Raw genomic sequence first — 20,349 nt, 5'->3', positions numbered from 1 at the left:
CACCCCTGTTCACAGCAGTATTCTTCATAATAGCTGAAAGGTGGCGGGACCACCTGTCCTTGGACGAACGGATAAACATACGGCATGTTGGTGTGTGTACGTGTACACCTACATAATTACTCAGTGGGATATTCGTCCTTAGAAAAAGAAAATTCTGTCACATGCTACAATGTGGAACTAAAACTTTGAGGACAGTCTGGTAAAGGAGCTAAACCAGTCACAAAAAGACAAATATTTGCCAGGCACAGTGGCATATGCTTGTAAGCCCAGCAGCTCAGGAGGCTGAGGCAGGATTGCGAGTTCAAAGCCAATCTCAGCAACTTATCGAGGCCCTGTCTCAAATTTAAAAATAAAAAAGGACTGGGGATGTGGCTCAGTGGGTAAGTGCCCCTAGTTTCAATCTCTGGAACCAAAAAAGAAGACAGATGCTCTACAATCATACCGAAGTGAGGTGCGCCCAGTAGTCAGGTCCGTTGGCACACAGGGCCTGGGCCGGAGAGAAGGGAGGGCCAGTGCTGACAGGTGTGAAGTTTCATTTGGGAACAAGAAGTCCTGGGGGGGGGGGGTGGGGTGGCGATGGTGTACTGCAGAGTAACTGCACTTCCCATCACTGGACACCTCAAAAACGGGTAAGGTGGTAAATGCTGTGTGTTATTTACCACAATAAGAAAAATATTTTTAGTTCTTAAAACCTGTTAGTGAATATTCTTAGCTCTCGGGATAAAGAACAGGACCCCGGATGGGCCTTCAGGCCCACTGCCACCGGGCACTCCTGCCCCACCTGCCCCACGCCCACCTGCCCTTGCCTCGTGCCGCTCTCCACCCCTCCTGGACCCTTCATCTAGCTGGTCTTTCCAGCCTCACAGCCAACTCCTGTCCCTCCTCTGATTCTAACAAACATGTCAGTTCCTCAGAGAAGCCTTCCCTGGCCGCCATAACTGGTGTTTCCAAGCCTTCTTGTAGGATTTAGTGAGTGCGTGTTTTCTGACAAGCTTCTTGGAGTTTTTCTTCCCTACTTTCCAAGGCCACCTTGAGGGCAGGATGATGGGGTCTGTTTCAAAAAGTGAATGAAGGAAGGGGCAAGTGCCTGGCCTGGCAGAGAGCTGCTCTTCTGGGTGACACCCACACATGACTCCTGGGCCCCTGGAGGGGAGAGGAGGCCATTTGGAATGTGCTCTCTTGGCTTCATTCTAGACTTCCACTGGGAGAGAAATCGAGAAAACCTGTGGAAGAAGCTAGGAATTGCACAGGCTGCTCCCGCTCTAATGAGCATTGGAGCATTGAACGTACCCCGCCAACTCAGCGAGCCATTTGTTTTTCTGAACACATTTGTCACTGGGGCTTGTGCGTGTGGGGCTTGTGGGAGGAAGTTGCGTCTTGTCCTTTGATTACTGTGGAATGGGGGCTCAATAGAACTGCTGAGGGGCGAGCCGAGGACAGACCGGGAGGGCAGCCGCAGGGCGTCTAGCGAGGCTGGCTAGGAGTCCGCACAGGAAGAGACACTCATCTCCATGGAAACTGAGGCCCCAGCGGCTCCTCGGCTCCAGCCAGCGGCTGCGCTGCCTCCCGTCCTTCCTCCATCTGGCCCTCGTGCCAGGCCATCGCAGCAGGCTCCCCGCTCTGGGAAGGACGTCGTGCCCTCCGTGGGTACGCTGTGATTGGCTAAGGAGTGTAAACCTACTTTGTCCCTTTCTGCCATGCCTTTTCTGTCAGACGGGATGATGGCTGTCTTTTGCCTCTACCAAAATGACAGTTGTTCTAGGAATTGCAGAACTTCCAATTCGGGACTCGGCAGTTCTTCAGCTGGGCCCGAGTGCTATTGATGAACATCTGGAGAGGCAGAGGACTTCCACCCACCGCAGGAGTAGGCCTCGTCCCCACCACGCTGGGACACGGAGGCTGTGCAGAGCGGGAGCCTGGCTGGTGCAGGAGGGCGTGGCCACAGGCCCTTGGACCCGCCTGGCCTTTGCAGCCCGTGGGCTTTTGGCTGCTGGAGCTCTTCCTGCAGCGCGAGGTTCCTCAGTCTGAACGCTGAGTGAGAGAGAGTGGAGCTGCTGTGGGAGGACCAGGCAGGAAACAGGCCCAGCCTCGTCCGCTCAGCTCCTCTGCCTGCCCTCCGGCTGGCCTCCTGTGCCAGAGAATCCTGAAACACTCATCTAACCTCATTCTCGAGTTGTTTTACAGCTGTACGATAATTTTTTTTTTTTTCTTTTTGGTACCAGGGATTGAACTCAGGGGCACTCGGCCACTGAGCCACACCCCAGCCCTATTTTGTATTTTATTTAGAGACAGGGTCTCACTGAATTGCTTAGGCTGGCTTTGAATTCGCCATCCTTCTTGCCTTAGCCTCTTGAGCCACTGGGATTACTATTTTGAGATAATTGTGGACTTAATGTGCAATTCTGAGAAACATTAGACACTGCATAGCCACTATACATTTTACCCAGTGATAAGATATGTCTTACAGAACTATACTACAGTATCACAACGGTTGTTAACATAGATACAATGAAGAAAAACATTTTCGTCACCACAGGAATCTCTCCTGATGCTCTTTTATAGCTGTCCCTACTCCCCAACCTCAGGTTACTAACCCCCTGGCAGTTTGTTCTCCTATCTAGAATTTTCTCATTTCAAACATTTTATATAAATGGAATTACATAATATGTAATCTTTTGAGATTGGCTTTTTCTCATTCAACGTAATGCCCTTGTGGTCCATCTGAGTCGAAGTGTACATTCCTGTTTGTTCTGTTTGCTGAGTAGCAGTTCATGGTGTGCATATGCCACAGGTTAGCCGTTCATTGGTTAAAGGACACTTGGATTGTTTCCAGACTTTTGCTCTTACAAATAAAAGTGCTATGAACATTCATGTACAAGCTTATGTATGGTCTTAAGTTTCACTTCTCTGGGACAAATGCCCAAGAGTACAGTGATAATTTCATGTCTAGTTTTATAAGAAATAGCCAAAATGTTTTCCAGAGTGTCCGTTCCATTTTATGTCACCACCAAGTGTATGCATGATCCCATTTCTTTGCATCTTTGCCAGTGTTTGGTTATATGTTATTTTTCTGATAGATTGGCAGTGATATCTTATAAAGGCTTTAATTTGCAATTTTTGGGGGTAGATTTTCTTGGGAATTTCAAAGTAGACTGTTATGTCATAGGCAAATAGAGACAGTTTTATTCCTCACTTTTCAATCTTTACGTGCTTTCTTTTTCTTGACTCATTGAAGTGCGTGTAACCTCCAGTATTATGGTGCACAAGAGTAGAGAGAGAGAACACCTTGCTTGTTCCCAACACTGGGGCAAAGCATTCAGTCCTCCCCCAGTAGGTCTCTCAGTAGCTATCAGTGTTTTGTTGATGCTCTTTATTAAGCTGAGGAAGTTCTCTGTTCTTGGTTCCTCTGTTCTTAATTTGTTGAGCTTTTTAAATCATGAATGGATTTATCCTATTGAGTTGTTTTTTTGTTTGTTTCTGTTTTTTGGTGCCAGGTATTGAACCCAGGGGTATTTAACCACTGAGCCCCATCCTTAGCCTTTTTACTTTTTATTTTGACATAGGGTCTCCCTAAGTTGCTGAGGCCATCCTCAAATTTTTGATCCTCCTGCCTCAGCCTCCCAAGACACTAGGATTACAGGTGTGCACCACCATGCCCAACTGTCCTGTTGTTTTGTCAAGTGTTTTTTCTGTACAGTTGACATGATCATATGATCTTTAGTTTATTGATGTGGTAGGTTACATTGATTCATTTGTGACTCTTAGACTAACTTTGTATAACCAGAATAAGTTCTATGGTATGTAATTTTTATACTTCTTTATATTGAGTTTGTTAATGTTTCATTTGAGGGTTTTTGCTTCTAAGTTCGTAGGTGATCCTAGTCTGTACAGGTTTTTTGCATTTTGTCTAGTTTTGATGTCAGACTAATACTAACTATAAAATGACTTTGAAAGTGTTCTCTTACTTTTTCTGGGAGGGACAGTAAATTGGTTTTAAATACTTAGTAGACTTAACAATAATCATCTAGACCTGCAGATTTGGGGGAAGGGGTTACTTTACTAGAACTATTTAGATTACATATTTCAGAGATGTTGTCGTGATGGTTTCGGAAGAGTCGGTTGTTCCGAGTTGTTGGGTGAAGTGGTTCTTGGCGTTTGCTTATCCTTTGGTGGTTACAGAGCTTTTACAATCGCCCGTTTCACTCTTGCGCTAGGGCATCATCTCTTTTTATGTTTGTCAGTCTTACTAGGAGTTTTTCCGTGTTACTTATTCTTCGAAGGACCAAGTTTTTGTTTCATTAATTTTCTCTCCTTTTCCTGTTTTCGGTTTTATTGATTTCATATCTTTATTATTTCCTTACCTCTGCCTGCTTTGGGTTTAATTTGCTCTTCTTCCAGGTTCTTAAGGTCAGAATTTTGACTAGTGATTTGAGATCTTTCCTGTCTTCCAGGGTGAGCACTTAACGTGATGATTCCTCAGCGGTGCTTAGCTGCGTACCCCACATTTTAATTCGCCGTGTTCTGATTCTAATTCAGGGCTGTGTAACTTTTTTGGACTTCCTTTTTGGTCCCCGGGTCACCTAGAAGTGGGTTTTGTTTAACGTCCCTGTATTTAAAGGCTTCCTTCTGCTGTGGTTGCTGATAGGACCGCTGCGGTCAGGGAACACGTTCTGTGTGGGTTCAGTTATGCCTTTGCTTTAGGGCCCGGGCGTGGCTCATTGTGGACCACCGGGACTGGGCTCTGTGCACTCCTGCGGACGCCGCCTCAGCAGCTCAGCTGCACCTCACATTCCTTGTCTCTCAGGCAGGAAGGGACAGATGATAGGACTGGACTTCCCAGTGACCCCGAATTACTGACAGAAGTGGACCTTAGGCCCACAGAGCCCTGCCTGCCCAGATCAGGAACTGGTTCGTCCTTCCCATGGAGCCCTTTCCTTCCATGACCCTTCCCGTGACACGGGGTGATGAACACACAATGAAGCTGGGGAGGGGTGGGGTGCGGGCAGAGGCAGCCAGTCCAGGCCCTGTGCCCCGACACCCTCACCTCTTTCTAATGGGGTGGTAAGCGGGGAGGGGCAACTCAGATGCCTAAGAAGCTTAGGCCCAAATCTCGGAGACAGCGCCGGGCTGTTGCCCCCCTCACCCAGGTCCGCCGGACGGCCCGGTCCCACCGTTGCAGACAGCCCAAGGGCTACCAGGGCCGCCGCCGCCATTGCCGCCGCCAGCACCCGGCATGCAGGGTTGCCAGACGACTGCAAGCTACTGACTCCTCGCCTCCTTCCTGCAGGACCTACAAGAACAGTGAGGAGCTGCGGTCCCGCATCGTGTCTGGGCTCATCACACCCCTCCATGAGCAGTGGGACAAGGCCAGTGTCAGCAGTCCCCATCGGGAGTTCCCCCCTGCCACTGCCAGAGAGGTGGACCCCCTCCGGATTCCCCCTCACCATCCGCACACCAGCCGGCAGCCTCCCTGGTGAGTCCTTCCCTTGCAGATAACCCAGGCGTCAGTCCGCTGCAGGATCCCAGCCGCCTTCCCCGCCCACCATTCTGCCCCCTCCCTGGCCCCGAGTGTCTTCAGCAGAATTGTCAAGGTCTTGGTGGATGCAGCTAGGAAGCGGAGATACAGGTGGATCACAGGCTGCCCCTCTCCTTCCCGCCACACACAGCCCCAGGTTCACCCAGGGCCATTTCTGGGGGACTCGCATGCAGTAGTCCAGGGCAGCTGCCCAGGCGATGGAGTCCTGGTTATTCACTCCAGAGCTCTGCGCAGGGCCCTGGCCCAGGCTGTTTGGCAAAATGCAAAGATGTAGAAGTAATTCGGGAAAGGGGATGCGCTTCCATCATCGACTTCCCTGACAACTTAAAAGTCTTCCAGAACACCACAATGCATGAGTGAGTCACATCCAGGGTCTCTACGGATTAGGAGAGCAGCATTCGGGCTGAAGGCTTCTGCTCTGAAGAAGGCAACCAAGTCCAGAGACCTTAATCTCTAGCTGAGGTGGCTTCCCTGTCTGGAGCCCATGAGGAGGAAGTAAGGGTGGGGTTGACCGGGTAGCACTCAATAATCGTTAACCGCCATTGCTGTTTTATTCTGGTTTGCAGTTATATACTTCTATTTAATTAAAAATGGTAAATCAATTTAATTGTTATAATAGTAGATAAGCCTGTTTGGCAAAAATCTTTGAAAATATTAGTCCTGTAGAGAGAGTGGAAAAAATTAAAGAGTGGTTGAAAAGATTGAGAACAGCTTTCCTGATCCAACCTTCCTATTTCACAGAAGGTAACAGAGGTAAGACCTGCTTAGGGTCGCCAGCCATTCATCAAGAGACAGAGCCAGGCCTCAGCTCCAGATGTCCTCACTTCATGAAGTGCTCTGGCTACGAGCTGCTTAGACATGGTGGCATGATTTAAGAAAACAATTGCCAGATGGCGGTTGAGTGGGGAAGGTTTGTAGACATGGAGTGAAGTGGCACCTCCCAAGCAGCTGTCAGGGTGTAGCCCTGGCAGGTGCACTGAGCCAAAATAGCAGCCTCTGCCCCTTCCCAGGGACACAGACCTGTCACTCACCCCTCACCTGACACGCCCACATTTTACCTGTCTCATGCCTGGAAACCTCCAAATGCTAACTGAGGTCGGGTGTCTTCCCTGACATAAAGACATTTGTCTTCCACTGTGTGGAGTGACCTGTGTCTGGAGCTCATCGAGAGAGAGGGGTCTGCTTCTGGGTTTGATGCTGGGCGCTTCTGGCTTAGAAGTGTAGCTGGAGGACTCACCTTGTAATGGAGAACTGGGCACAGATAGCAGGTCTGTCCTCCGCCCAAGTTCTCTAGGACAGATGAGCAAAGACTGTCTGTCTATAAGGAAAGGACTTTGTTTTGTTTTCTATCTAAGCGTAACTTTTTTTCTTGCCATTATAACTGCTCCGTCTGTCTCATTCTGCCCCAAACCCTGTCCCTTGTATTGAAAAGCCAGTTTTTCCTATGCTTAACCAGGTTCACTAAAAATAAATCATTAGATATAAAGTCTTATTTATATCATTCTAAATTCATTTTTATTCTATCTTTACTTGTGATTTTTGAATGTTTCAAAGAGTTTGTGTTCTGTTTTCTTACTAATATTTACTAAAATGCTAAGTATATCTTTTTTAGATCTGATATTTTATTATTTTTTTCTTTTATTGCCTAACCTCTATGGGGTACTTCAAGCATTTATAATTCATTATAAATTGTGTGTGTGTGTGTGTGTGTGTGTGTGTGTGTGTTTCCTTATACTTGTTTTTCCTTATACTTAGCCCCCTTGAGTTGTATTCCCTTTGCTGGCAGATGCAAACTTTTTGGTCTCAGAGATCATCTTGTACTTTCAGAAATTACTGAAGCCCCCAAAGAGCTCCTGTTTGGATATCTACCAACATTTACTACATTAGAAATTATTTCAGACTTTAAAAATATCCATTTACTCATGCATTTAAAAATAACAGCCCATTTTATATTGACCTAAATAACCAACTTTAATGAAAATATCTTTTCAAAATAAAAAATTTAGTAAGAAGAGTGACATTGTTTAGCATTTTAAAAAATCTTTTAATATCTGACTGAATAGATGATCACTAGATTCGGTGTTTCTCTTTGTTTGTTTGGTGCTGGGGATGGAACCCAGGCCCTCACGCATTCTGAGCACATGCTCTACCCCTGAGCTACACCCCAGCTGGATTCTTGTTTGTGCTTGTGAAATTCAGTCTCTAGAGGACTTGTTTTTGTTAAAGCTTTACATAGTTATCTTATTGGGGAAAAAGTAGTTTAATAACTTTTTCAAATATTCTTTGTGTGTCTGTTCTTTGCTATTACACCAAAACTTGACATCTGATAGTTTTTTGAAGGGTTGGTAGCAATGTGGAATCTGAATCCATATCTGTGAACTTACATCTGTTACATTAAAATCTGCTGTGTATCCTGCCTTTTGAAAAAGATGGATCCCCATGCGTGGTATTGAATGAGGTTTTTCGTTTTTTGCTTTTTGTTTTTTTGTTTTAGTACCAGGGAGTGAACTCAGGGACATTCAACCACTGAGCCACATCCCCAGCCCTATTTTGTATTTTATTTGGAGACAGGGTCTCACCGAGTTGGTTAGCAACTCAATATTGTTGAGGCTGGCTTTGAACTCATCATCCTCCTGCCTCAGCCTCCTGAGCTGCTGGGATTACAGGCATGTACCACTGCTCCTGGGAAGATCAGGCATTTGACCATTCAGAAAATATTGATTCACTGAGATATGCAGACCTGGTAAAAGGTGATACATTTTATTTTATAATATCAAAAAATCATTTTCATTAATAAAATCTCATCTGAAGAGTACTAGAATGCCATCAAGCTAAAGTTGGAAACAGATTTCCAAATTGACAATTTTTTTGCTTAAAATTTTGAATTTTATCATTGACTATAATTATTGTCCATTGTTTTCCTTGAAGTAACGGGACACTTTGTTTTGGAAAAAATATCAACTGTGTAGCCAAGTCGAGTAAACATGGTTTGTCATTCTTTCTAGTAGAAAAGGTTTTCCTTGCCTGGCATGGTGGCTCACGCCTATAATCCCAGCAGCTTAGGAGGCTGAGACAGGAGTATCACCAGGCAAGTTCAAAGCCAGCCTCAGCAACTTAGTGAGGTCCTAAGCAAGTTAGGGAGACCCTATTTCTAAATAAAATTTAAAAAGGGCTGGGAATGTGGCTCAGTGGTTAAGCACCCCTGGGTTCAATCGCTGGTACAAAAAACAAAACACACACACAAATGGTTTTCCTTGCACAAGTGGCCAGTTCAGCTAAAAACTGAAACAACTGCATAAGTACTTCTCTTTCACACAGAATATTAAAAAGGTATGTACTCAAAGATTGAGATTTTTGAGGGCTGGGATGGTTGGGACGTGTGAGGCACTGGGTTTGATCCTCAGCACCACATAAAATAAGTAAGAGAAAATAAAAGTATTGTATCCATCTAAAGCTAAAAAAAGAAATTGAAAAAAGATTGAGTTTTTTTTAAAAACTCGATAATTTTTACCCGTCCATCAAGGAAGTGAGGGGGCGTTGTGAGGGCCGCACGTGGCCACTAGGTGGCGCCACTGCTCTGGTTCATGCGGAGGCCTTGGCCGCTCACCCTCAGGGCAGATGGCAATGCAGCTGAGAAAGCAAAAAGCTGCTAAGATAAAGTAGTTTTGACTCCGTGTCCAGAGGCCTTTTTTTGAAGTTTTTGTTTTCAGCAGTGCTAGCCATTTGGATTTCTTCTTTGCTTATTTGTTTTTAGGAGTGCTAGCCATTTGGATTTCTTCTTTTGTGAGGACACAATTCAAATCTTTTGTCCATTTTTCCTGTTGGTTCACCTGACATTTTGTGGCTTGTAGGCATTCCTTATCCTGGATTTTGCTAGATATTTATATTGTGAATCTTTCTCCCCTCTATAGCTTGCCTTTTTACTCTGTTCATGGTGGATTTTTTTATTAAAACATTCTTAATTTTTAATAGAATCTAGCTTATCAATCTTTCCCTTTATTGTTGGTAATTTTTTGGTCTGTTTAAGAAATCTCATATTTTCTTTAAGAACCTTTATCGTTTTACCTTTTATATTTAGATCTTCAGTCCACTTAGAATAAATTTTTATGTGCAGTGTGAATTTCATAGTTTTCCATATTGATAGCCATTTCATTCGGTAGTATATTTTGAAAAGAATACCCTCCGCCTATGCCACCTGAATAATTTTCATTTTTTATTAATTGTGAAACTATTATTCCTTATCCCTAAAATTTACACTCTTTGTTTTCCTCAAATAATCTTGAACCTTGTGGTTTTTCCCCATGGACACCAAAGTTACTTCAATAGTATTTCTGTATGTCATGTTTAATTATTGAATGCTACCTATTCTAGATAACATGCTGGGAATTTCATCCACATGTTCTCATTTAATCTCTCAACACCTCCGCCAGATCAGTAAGCGCTATCCCCATTTTGCACTTAAGGAATCTGAGGTTCCTATATAGTAAGTAACTTCATTACAACCTATAAGAAGCAAAAATTGTGTTATAACAGTAGAATATCAATACTACTTCTTGAATGCTTCATGCTGTAGCAAGCAGGGTACTCTAATAAACATTCTCTTTTAGAGAAATAGATAGTATTATCTGTATTTTATAGAAGAAAAGACTAGGCCTTGGAGATCTCACAGTTTCTGGGATCATAGAGAAGCCAGGATTGGAACTTGAGGCTAACTAAGGCCTTTGCTTTTCCTTATCCCCAAGTCAGTTTGTTTAAGTGTTCCTCATGGGTACCTAGGCACTGGAATGTCCCATGAGGTGTGGCCCAACCTTCAAGTAGTTTCCATTAGATTAGGGCTAATTGCCTTTTCGGTCCAGATCATAAGTCTTTTTTGAAACAGTAACAGAAATGTATCTGAGACGTGCTGAAATTCAGAGAAGAGCAATTAGTCTGAAGTGGGACAGGATAGAAGGAAAGACTTCACAGAGATGATGCCAAGCCACACTTTAAAAGACCTATAAAAAAATGTCATGACATTGGGGCAATTGGCTTTCATGGCCAAGGGAACAGTGGGTACCAGTGGAGCCGTGTAATCGTCTTGTGTGTCAGTGGGGGGGGGTCCCTGTGCCAGCACGTGAGGAGAAGAGGCAAATAAGCACGAGGACCAAACCACAAGGGCAGTGTGTGCTGTGGAGCTGGAGTTGATCCTTGGGTGATCCTTGGGATCCATCAGAATGTTTTGAAAAATGACCTGGTTGGGACCCTCAGGTTTTTTTTCTCTGAAGGATTCCCAACAAGGTTCTGACCGTTAACATGCTAACATGATTAGTATTAGTTGAGTCCTGCTGTGTTCCAAGAGTACGTTAAGTGTAAAGTAAACATAGCCTCTTTTAATCCTCATCATAAGAGAACGAGGTAGCTACTGTCAGCATCCTCAGTTCATAGAAAAGAAACAGCACGGAGAGGTTGGTCAGCTCGCCCAAAGCAGAGCAGCTCATGAGCATTGGAGCAGGAGTCACCCTTAGCATTTCCTCCTTCTGGCATGTGTATCACCAGTTTCAGAAGAGGTGATTGTGGCTTTAGTTTTTTGAAGAACGAAGAGAAGGTCCACATGACTGGAGCATAGTACACCAGTGGGGTAGAGGGCAGGAGAGGCCGTGGTGGTGTCAGCATAGGCCAGGGTGCATGGAGCCTTGGGGCCAAGGTCGGGGCAGTGGGAAGCCACTGGGTGGTTCTAATAAGGGAGGGGACTTTGTATTGATCACATTTAAAAAGTTTTTGAAATCCCCCTGGAAAAGTACTAAAAGACAGCAGAGGAGAAGGAACTCACAAAGAACTCCTGGCCTTGCTTGCAAACTATACATAAGTGGATCTGATCCTAAAACAGTATATCAGACACTGCAAGGCCAGAACCACAGGACAGCCACCACCAGGTTTCAGACTGGCCCTCGACAGCGCGTGTACAGTGCAGATCTTAGTAGTACCACAGGCTGTAAAAACAGACCTGACAGTGAAACCAGAGTTGGAGTCCAAACCGAACTGGGCTAATTGCCTGCTAAAATAAAAATACAAGATTCTCACTCAGTCTCATAGCAAAATGTTCAACATGTCTGGGATAAAGTCCAAAATTACTGGGCATAAAAGAACCAAGAATATTTCAGCTCACAAAAAGATTGTCAACAGATGCCAATACCAAGATGACACAGATGTTAGAATTATTTGACAAAGACTTTAAAGCAACTATTGTAAAAATACTACAAGAAGTGAAGGTAAATAGCCTTGAAATGAATGAAATGATAGGAAGTCTCAGCAATAGAAATGGAAAATATCTGGGTAATGTAATAGACTGTTCTCTTGAGTTCCCTAAGATGTGTTTTATAGTCAAAAGCAAATAGAAGATGTAAAGAAGAATGAAATGGCATTTTAGAACTGAAAAGTACAGCAAAATTACTATCTGTTCGGTGAATTGATTTGACTTAAGTTTATTAATTTAAAGATAGATCAGTAAAAACTACCTAACTGAACAACAGAGAGAAAAGATTTAAAAACAAAGTCTTGGGAATCTGCGGGACAATTATAAAGGTCTCACTTTAGGGCCATTAGAGTCCTGGAGGGGGTGGAGAAAGTGCATCACCCAAGAAACATTCAAAGAAGATGGTGCTGGCAGCCTCCGTCTAGTAAAGAAAACCAACCGATGATCTGAAAGCTCGGCAGATTGTCAGCGGGATTAACCTGAAGAAGTCCATGCCTAAACATACCGTAGACTGCCGAAAAGTAAAGGCAAACGCCTCGAACACAGCTAGAGAAAAACAGCGTATCACTCAGAGGAAATAAGAATTTGATTATTAATTTCTCATCGGAAACCATGGAGATTAGAAAAAGTGAAATGACATTCTTAGTGTTGAGAAAAAAGAATATGTCCAGTGAAGAGTTCACCTTCATTTCTGAAGAATATCGAGATTGTCTCAGTGAAAGGAAAATGAGAATCAGATCTTCTCAAAAAGAATCACAAAGGGAAATTCTTGAGATAGAAAGAAGTGACACTAGATGGAGACATGAGACATCAGAAATAACAGAAGAGCAATAGAAATGGAAAATATCTGGGTGATACAATAGACTGTTCTCTTGAGTTCCCTAAGATGTGTTTTATAGTCGGAAGCAAAAATTAGTGATATTCTATGATGGGGTTTTCAAAGTAATGTAGTATGTGACAATTCACATAAAGATGTTAAGTGGAGACCACGTATGTGGTCTCAATTCCACTTGAAATGGTAAAATGTTACTTTTAAGTATAATGTAAAAAGTTATGTATATTGTAATATTCCTGAGCAACCACCAAAACACTGCACAAAAGGAAATAGTCAAAAATAGGTTAAAATTGAATAATAACAAGAAAGAAGAAATGGGAAAATATAAAGGGAACAATTGGAAAACCAATCATAAAATGGTAGATGTAAATCTAAACATAAAAACAATCACATTAATGGTAACTAGTTTCAACACACCGGATTAAAAGTGCGAGAAGCCTGGGCCCTCCCAGCCTCGTCTATAAAATATAGAAGAAAGCAGGCCTAGTCAGGGCTGCTCTAAAGATGGAGCAATGCATGTAGGGAAATCAGCACTTTGATTTGTTTAAAAAGTAGCAGCAATACATAGTTGCACATATCTGCAGAGTGTCTTTGGAAGAATGTACCAGAAACTGATGCTGTTGTCTGGGTGGACTTGGGGACAAGAACAGGAGAGAGGATTTTGACTATTACAGATTTATAATCTCTTATCCACGATTCTTAAAAGAACTAAAAACCAGAAGTTTGTTTTGCTTGGTATCAAAACTTACCGAAGGCAAAACCCAAAGTGGTGCGAAGCTCTTTATATCTTCATTCATCCTACTTAAATGAGAATATTCATCAGTTTTGCATAAATATTAGCGTATTGGTTATAGGGCCCTTCTTGGAAGCATTACACAATATATGCTGGTATTGCCATCTAACCTTTCCAAAATATAATGAAAAATTCTGAGTTCCAAAACATCTGACCCAAAATTATGAACCTTTATATCCGCCTTTTTCACTCGTGAATTTTAAAACTGGGGAATGCATTACCTATTTGAAAAACTAAACCTGAAAAATCCATCTTTTTCAGAAACTAAATTTTTAAAAATTAACGCAATGTCTGACACAGGCGAGCCCGCAGTAAACGGCAGCGACTGCTGTTAGTCCCTTCTTTTAGGCCTCTCCTGCCAACTGGAAGCTACGTTGCTGTCATGGCGTCCCCTGTGTGCTGTTAGCTTTTACATTTGAAAGACCGAGACTCGGAGCTTTGCAACAGGCTGCTGCCAGCCAGCTGGAGTATCCTAAAACCAAAGTCCAGAATATGCCTCTGGCTCCTGGTCCCTGGGTCTTTCCAGCTCCCTAGCCACCTCAGCCATTAGAGGGATGGCAGGTGGACTTCCATGCCCAGGGGAGGCTTGTTCTTCTGATATAAAAGGGCTGCTTCTTGGGAGGGAATCTCTGTCTTCAAGATGGCCCTCCATCCAGTCCCTTGGAGGGGCCACTTTGGCAGCCAGGACATCCTGCCCCGGTGGGCCCTGCCATGCAGTTTTCCTCAGTGGTTAGTTTCCTCAGTCCTTCAGCTGATTACCAGATGAAGGAATCAGGGATTAAGTTCAAGGACCATATTTTAAAAAAGAAAGAAAGAGAAATTTTAAATCCCTAGGGCCTCATTAAGCACATCTAGGACCAAGATTTGGCCACGAGAGCTGTGGAGAGGAAGAGTTTCAAATGGGTTCTAAGCATGCGCATAGTGAGTTCCCAGAGCGCGTGTGTGTTGCGCGAGCCGATTGTGAACAGAATGCTCTGACAATTTCCAGCGCGCTGTGGTTGGGGTGGGCCTCGGAGCTGCCTTCCGAGCCGGCATTGTTCTGGTTCTTCGTTTTTCAGTCTCTGTGGTCCAGACGGAAAAGTAAAACTGGCTTCATATCTCAGGAACAATCGGAGCCTTTACTCCCGGGTATTTTAACAACCACCAGAAGCCCCTGTGTCTGCTGCTGTGTAGGGGCACTTGGTGGAGTTAGGTAGGATGCTTGCTGCCCTCAGGCACCACCTGGCCTGTCTCCAGAGAGGCTAGATGCTGGAGGCCACCAGAAGCCACGGGTGCTGTCTTCATGAGCCCTGGCTGGGGAGCGGTAACCGAGGTCAGGAGGAATTCCCTTGGGACCCTGACTTTGTCCCGCCGATACTTCCATGTCCTTTCCAGCCCATTGGGTGGAACTGACTGGAGGAGCACTTATTTTGGATTCCCTCCTCGTTCTCCTATGGATGGCTCTCACCAGTGAGCTCGGATCAGCTGCTCTTCATAAGCTGTCCTGTGCTGGCAGGAACCCGCCCCTGCTCCAGCAGCGAGATATTTGTATTGCTCGCCAGAGTTCTGAGCAGATTCCAAAGCACACACTTTAAAATACAGAATCTTTTTTGTTTTATTACATCCATCTCCATATCCTTTATGGGAAATACAAAGAAGAACCTCGCCACCCCGGAGTGACTGTCACTGGTCGCACTTGCAGCATGCTCCTTTCTAGTTTTATTCACACCTCCTCCATCCACACCCCCCGACACCCCCCACACTCTTTTCTCAGTCGTTCCCCTGGGCGCTTAATAAACCCCTCCCCACACACAGCCCTAGAACATAAGCATCTTCTGCACATTTTTAAAGCATTCTGAGAACATTGTTTCTGTTGTTTCCATGGCTGCACATAGGGATGTACCTAGCTGGTCCCCGTTTAGGCCAATCCCAGTTTCCCTGATTGAAGTCTTCATGGATACATCTTAATATGAGTGCCAGATTCCTTCTTCAAGATGGATACCTTGGTGTAAAATAATCAGATCAAAGAATATGACGATATATAAGACTTGGGAAAAACAGATTACACTTTGTGTGTTTATGTTAGAGATACTGCAGGATTGCTCAGAGAAAGCATCCACTCATTTATGCCCCACATTGTTACGCATCCTCAATGAAAGGAGAAATTTGTTCTTGCAGGGAGACGGGAGAACCAGAGAGATTGCAAAGGTTTGTGGCCTTGGTCATCCAGTGGGCTATAGCGCATAAATGGACACACAGCATACAGTGGAGCTAAAACTCATGCAAGAGCCATAATGAAGATAAGGCTGAGAAATACTGTTCTAGTCTGGGTGACCCCACACTGCCATCTCAGTCCACCTGGGAAGCTTTTCGGTCTTAGCATTGCAATTTTAGAGTTTGGTTTTAAGAGCCATATTTTTCTGATATAAAAGTTCTTGGTTCTTTATGCAAAGTTTTAAAACTTGAGGAAAGTGTGGATAAAATAGTTTATCTGGAGGTTACCACTGTTAATGTTTTTATCTTTACATAGAACTAAGATGATAACTAAGATGATAACTGTCACAAAGATGACAGTGTGTGCTTATAATCACAGTTGTTTGAGAGGCTGAGGTAAGAGAATTTCTCAAGTTCAAGGCCAGCCTGGGCAACTTACTGAGACCCTGTCTCAAAATAAAAAGGTTGGGCTGTGCACGGTGATGTATGCCTCTAATCCCAGAGGCCTGGGAGGCTGACGCAAGAGAATTGTGAGTTCAAAGTCAGCCTCAGCAACAGTGAGGCAGTAAGCAACTCAGTGAGACCCTGTCTCTGAATAAAATACAAAACAGGGCTGGGGATGTGGCTCCGTGGTCGAGTGCCCCTGAGTTCAATCCCTGGTACCGTGCAAAAAATAAAAAATAAAAAGTTTGGGGATGTAGCTCAGTGACACAGCACCCTTGGGTTCAATCCCCAGTATAACCAAAGAAAAAGAAAAAGAACTGGGGTCCTCCTTGGTGTCACCTTCTGATCAGCTCTTCACACCTAATTGCCTCCTAATACTGTCTGTCCCTCTGTGCCAGGAGCCACTTTGGAATGTCTCTTGCGTAGTGGTCTCGTGCAGGGATCTCCCCTGTTCCCGTGGCTAGGAATGCATTTACGACCCCATAGGCCTCAGGGTCAGGCCTGAGGGAGCCCAGGTACCTGGCCAATCTGGGACTTGCACTAATTGTCCCTTGTTTGTTTCAGGTGTGATCCCCTGGGCCCATTTGCTGTCGGGGGAGAAGACCTGGACCCTTTTGGGTGAGTACTGCTGGGGAGGTGGCAGCAACAAAACTTGCTCTTGTGGCTTTGAGCCCCAGCTTATCTTCTAATTTTAGAACTTTCCGTCAGTCTCTTCCTTAGGGGTGAAGGAGGCAGTGGCTGCTGAGCAGCTGAGAAGTCACTACCACTCACTGTGCCCTCCACACCCAGAACCGCCCAGGAGAGCAAGCCAGAAGGCAGCTCCTCTGTCCTTCCTCTGTCCCCCGTACCTGGGCAGGGGGCAGTAGGCTTCCCTTGGATGCAGGGACACACGGGATTTATCAGGGGTGGGTTGCAGCACACAGTGGGGCACAGAGCTTATCGCTCCAGCTGTGGAGACAGCGTCTCACTGGATAAAGGATGTCCTGCGCCCCATTAGATCTGGAGAGTTGCCTGCACCCGGCAGTTACCACACCCCAGCAAGGCTCCGTCCTCAGGATGGTTGAGACTGACTCTACCCTGCAGAGAGGTAACTCCATCTCTGTCATCTCATTATAGAGAGTAGGGAAGTCATTTAACTCTGCACTGCCACTCGGATGTGACCTCAGGATGTAAGGAGCATCAGCTCATCCTAGCTGAGTCCATGAGGTCAGGATTGCACAACTACATGAGGAACAGATGCTGTCAGGAGCCAGATTTGGGCAGCCCACAGACAAGGAGAGACTGCCCTGTGGCTCCTAAGGGACAGCAGAAAACCTGGACTCACGAATTGTCTTGATGCTACCATTAGTCCTTAGAGCTCAGGGAACACCTTACAGAGCCTGTGGTGGACAGTCTGATTGGCCCTGCCAGTTCTTGCTCCTGTTCTTGATCGAAATGCCCCACCCCCGCTTGGGTATAGGACTTGGCTGGGACCTCAGTTTTGGAGGCGTGGCGGGCCTTCATGTCTCCCTGTACTGTCGCAAGCCCCTCCACGTGCTCTTTGTGGCTTGCTTTTGCCTGCTTCCTGCTGGCTGCCATGTGCCCCTTGGACACCTGGAGTAGAACCCCAGTCATCCTCTTCCATTCTTGCCTCAGGTGTCGGAGAGGTGGCATGGTTGTGGACCCCTTGAGATCTGGCTTCCCAAGAGCACTTATTGACCCATCTTCAGGCCTCCCAAACCGTCTTCCTCCAGGCGCTGTGCCCCCAGGAGCTCGCTTTGACCCCTTCGGGCCCATTGGGACCAGCCCGTCTGGGTGAGTATTCGCCCAGGTGTGCTGAGAAATAGGACCTGACAGCAGCTTCGCCCAGCTCCGCATAGCAGGTGAAGGTGTCTGACACCCGACACCAGCAGAGTGCCACCACTCCCACCTCCTCCAGGCCCCTGCCGCTGCCTTCCTGGCGCCTGCCAGGAGTTCCCTGTATCTCTGTGCCTCCCTTCCCTCAGCCTCCCTCCAGGGAGGTCTCAAGAGGTACAGGAGGGACGAACCCTTACTGAAAGTTGAGCATGCGTTGGGAGCTCACTGGCTGTGGTGGCAGCAGTCCCGGGTAGAGAGTACTGTGCACACTTCACAGATAGGAGAAGGGGGACCCCAGGGGTCAGTTAACGTAGCCAGAGTAGAAGAGCCAGGATGGAAATCCAGGCTGCTGACCGTGAAGTGCGTGCTCTTAAACACCGCCAGCCGCTGGTCTGTCGCTCTGGAGAACGTGCAGGTCAGGCCTGTGTCAGCCTCGGCCCCCTCCCTCGCTGTAACTCACCAGCCCCTCTTTCCATTCCAGACCCAACCCAGACCACCTCCCCCCGCCGGGCTTCGATGACATGTACCTGTGAAGGCGTCAAGAATGTGACCTCCCAGCCTCCCCTCCGCCCTCCTGGAGCTGCCACCGCCAGCCCCATCAGCAACCGTGTTCTCGCGGGCTGGGGGCAAGGGACTCTGCCCATGTGTTTGCAGGCTGGCTGGGATTGCCTCCCCGTCCCTTATCAGAGCCAAGGTACAGCAGCCCTCCACCTGGCTGCATATAGGTCCCAAAGAGAAATCAGTGTGTGTCTCTCACCACCAGAGAGACTCCGGCAACATACACCCTCCACCCAATGCTATAAGAACAGAATGCATTTCGGATGTTATTATTGAGAACCAAATGTCAATACAGAATTCGTGTTGCCAGTCTCCCACTTTTCTTTTTACACTAATGCATAGCTCCTTCCAGTTGTGAGAATTTAGAATGTAGGACTGAATGGCTCTTCCCACCTGGACCCATTCCTCTCAGACACTTCCCTTTCATGTGTTACTGTTGCTCCTGACATTACTGAGATGAGTCTAGCTGCATGTATGGCAGTGAGTGACTGGAATTCCCACAGGTCACAAGGATGACTTTCACAGGGACAGGCACGTTGTGTACAGACTGCATCATTCTGACAAGAGCAAAATGTCCCAGCTGTTCCTGTTCTGGGCCAACCCTCTGGATCGCCTGTGCCTGGGCAGCAGTGGCCTATAAGCAGAGGAATAAACAGAATTTAATCTCTCTCATTTCGCCCCATAACTTACTGAGTGATCCTAAGGAAGTCCCTTCTTTTAGGGCCTTGTGCTCCCCTATGAAATTGGGATGCCTTTCCTGCTTCAAAATACTCTGATGCCTCTTTCCTTTCCCTAGGAACCTGGCCAAAGGAAAAGAGTAAAAGGTCAAGGTTTGTGTGGAGTCTGTAACTGTGTCCCTCTGGGGACCCAGACAAGAGCATTGGAAAATGGGCTTCATTCAAATGTGGCCTTGAACTTTGGGAGGCAGGGAGCCCCAGCCTCTGGAAACCCGGGCCTGTCAGGTTCTGGCGGTGCTGAGCCCTGTATTGCAGTGGAGAGAGCACAGCCCAGGGGCGAGGCCGAGGCCCTGTGCACTTTCCCTGCAGCCAGTATTTCAACATGCATGGGTCCCTTTCCTAAGTTAGGACATGTCATTGCCCTGTGGGCAGCAGCTTTCTGAGGTGCCAGCTAGGCTGGCTTCTGTGGCCTAAGATTGCCTGTCTGTTTGCTCAGCCCGGAATGGTCAGGGTAAACAACTGGGTGGGCAGGCTATCAAAAGCAGGCACCCTGGCATTTCTGGCAAGCCCCATGTCATCATGTCATAGCCGATGTAGTGAGATACCCCAGAGACAGGGAGCCAGCCACCCTGAAACCTTTGAAACATCTCTGCTGTGAAGAAAGACCAGGTGTCAGGCAAAGACATAACCATCATGGTCACGCATAACCCTCCTTAGGGCTGGCAGAGTGGAGTGTTCATTTTTGTTCTGGAATTGGACCATACCTGCAACCAAGGGACTTGGGGCAGTTTGCGTAAAACTACCACAGCACTGGGCATGGTGGCGCATGCCTGGAATCCCAGTGGCTTGGGAGGCTGAGGCAGGAGAATCATGAGTTCAAAGCCAGCCTCAGCAACTTAGTGAGACCCCGTGTCTAATACAAAAAAAGCCTGGGGATGGGTCTCAGTGATTAAGTGTCCCTGGGTTCAATCCCTGGTACCAAAAAAAGAAGAAAAGAAAGAAACTACAATGGCAACAACAACAAACTATTATTGAGAGAAGCATTTAGAGGAACATCAGACAGAATTAGGGAAGATAGATAACTTTTAGGGCCCTGAAGGAAAAGATAAATTTTAAACAAAAAATTTGTCATTTAGATTTTCTTATAGCAAAAGTCAAAAAAGAGAGTAGTATACATTATCTGTTTTTTGAAAAGAGAAAATTAGTGACTCATCTGCAGAATCGGCCATTGTGTGGATCTCCTTG

The 20,349-nt window shown here is 46.0% G+C and overlaps 1 protein-coding gene across 1 annotated transcript in view; it reads left to right on the top strand.

Annotated features, from left to right (window-relative positions):
* The window catches only part of PSMF1 (proteasome inhibitor subunit 1), a 29,751-nt gene extending 10,652 nt beyond the window's left edge, over positions 1–19,099 (top strand). The window contains exons 4-7 of the mRNA XM_079128365.1: positions 5,288–5,473; positions 16,598–16,651; positions 17,669–17,827; positions 18,351–19,099. Of these exons, the coding sequence (XP_078984491.1) occupies positions 5,288–5,473; positions 16,598–16,651; positions 17,669–17,827; positions 18,351–18,402 (451 nt within the window). The 3' untranslated portion in view covers positions 18,403–19,099. The remainder of the gene's footprint in view (positions 1–5,287; positions 5,474–16,597; positions 16,652–17,668; positions 17,828–18,350) is intronic.
* The last annotated feature ends 1,250 nt before the right edge of the window (positions 19,100–20,349 follow it).

This window comes from Sciurus vulgaris (genome assembly GCF_902686455.1).
Source record: "Sciurus vulgaris genome assembly, chromosome: 2".
Taxonomy (NCBI): Eukaryota; Metazoa; Chordata; class Mammalia; order Rodentia; family Sciuridae; genus Sciurus; species Sciurus vulgaris.
This window is presented reverse-complemented; position numbering and strand designations above follow the sequence as displayed.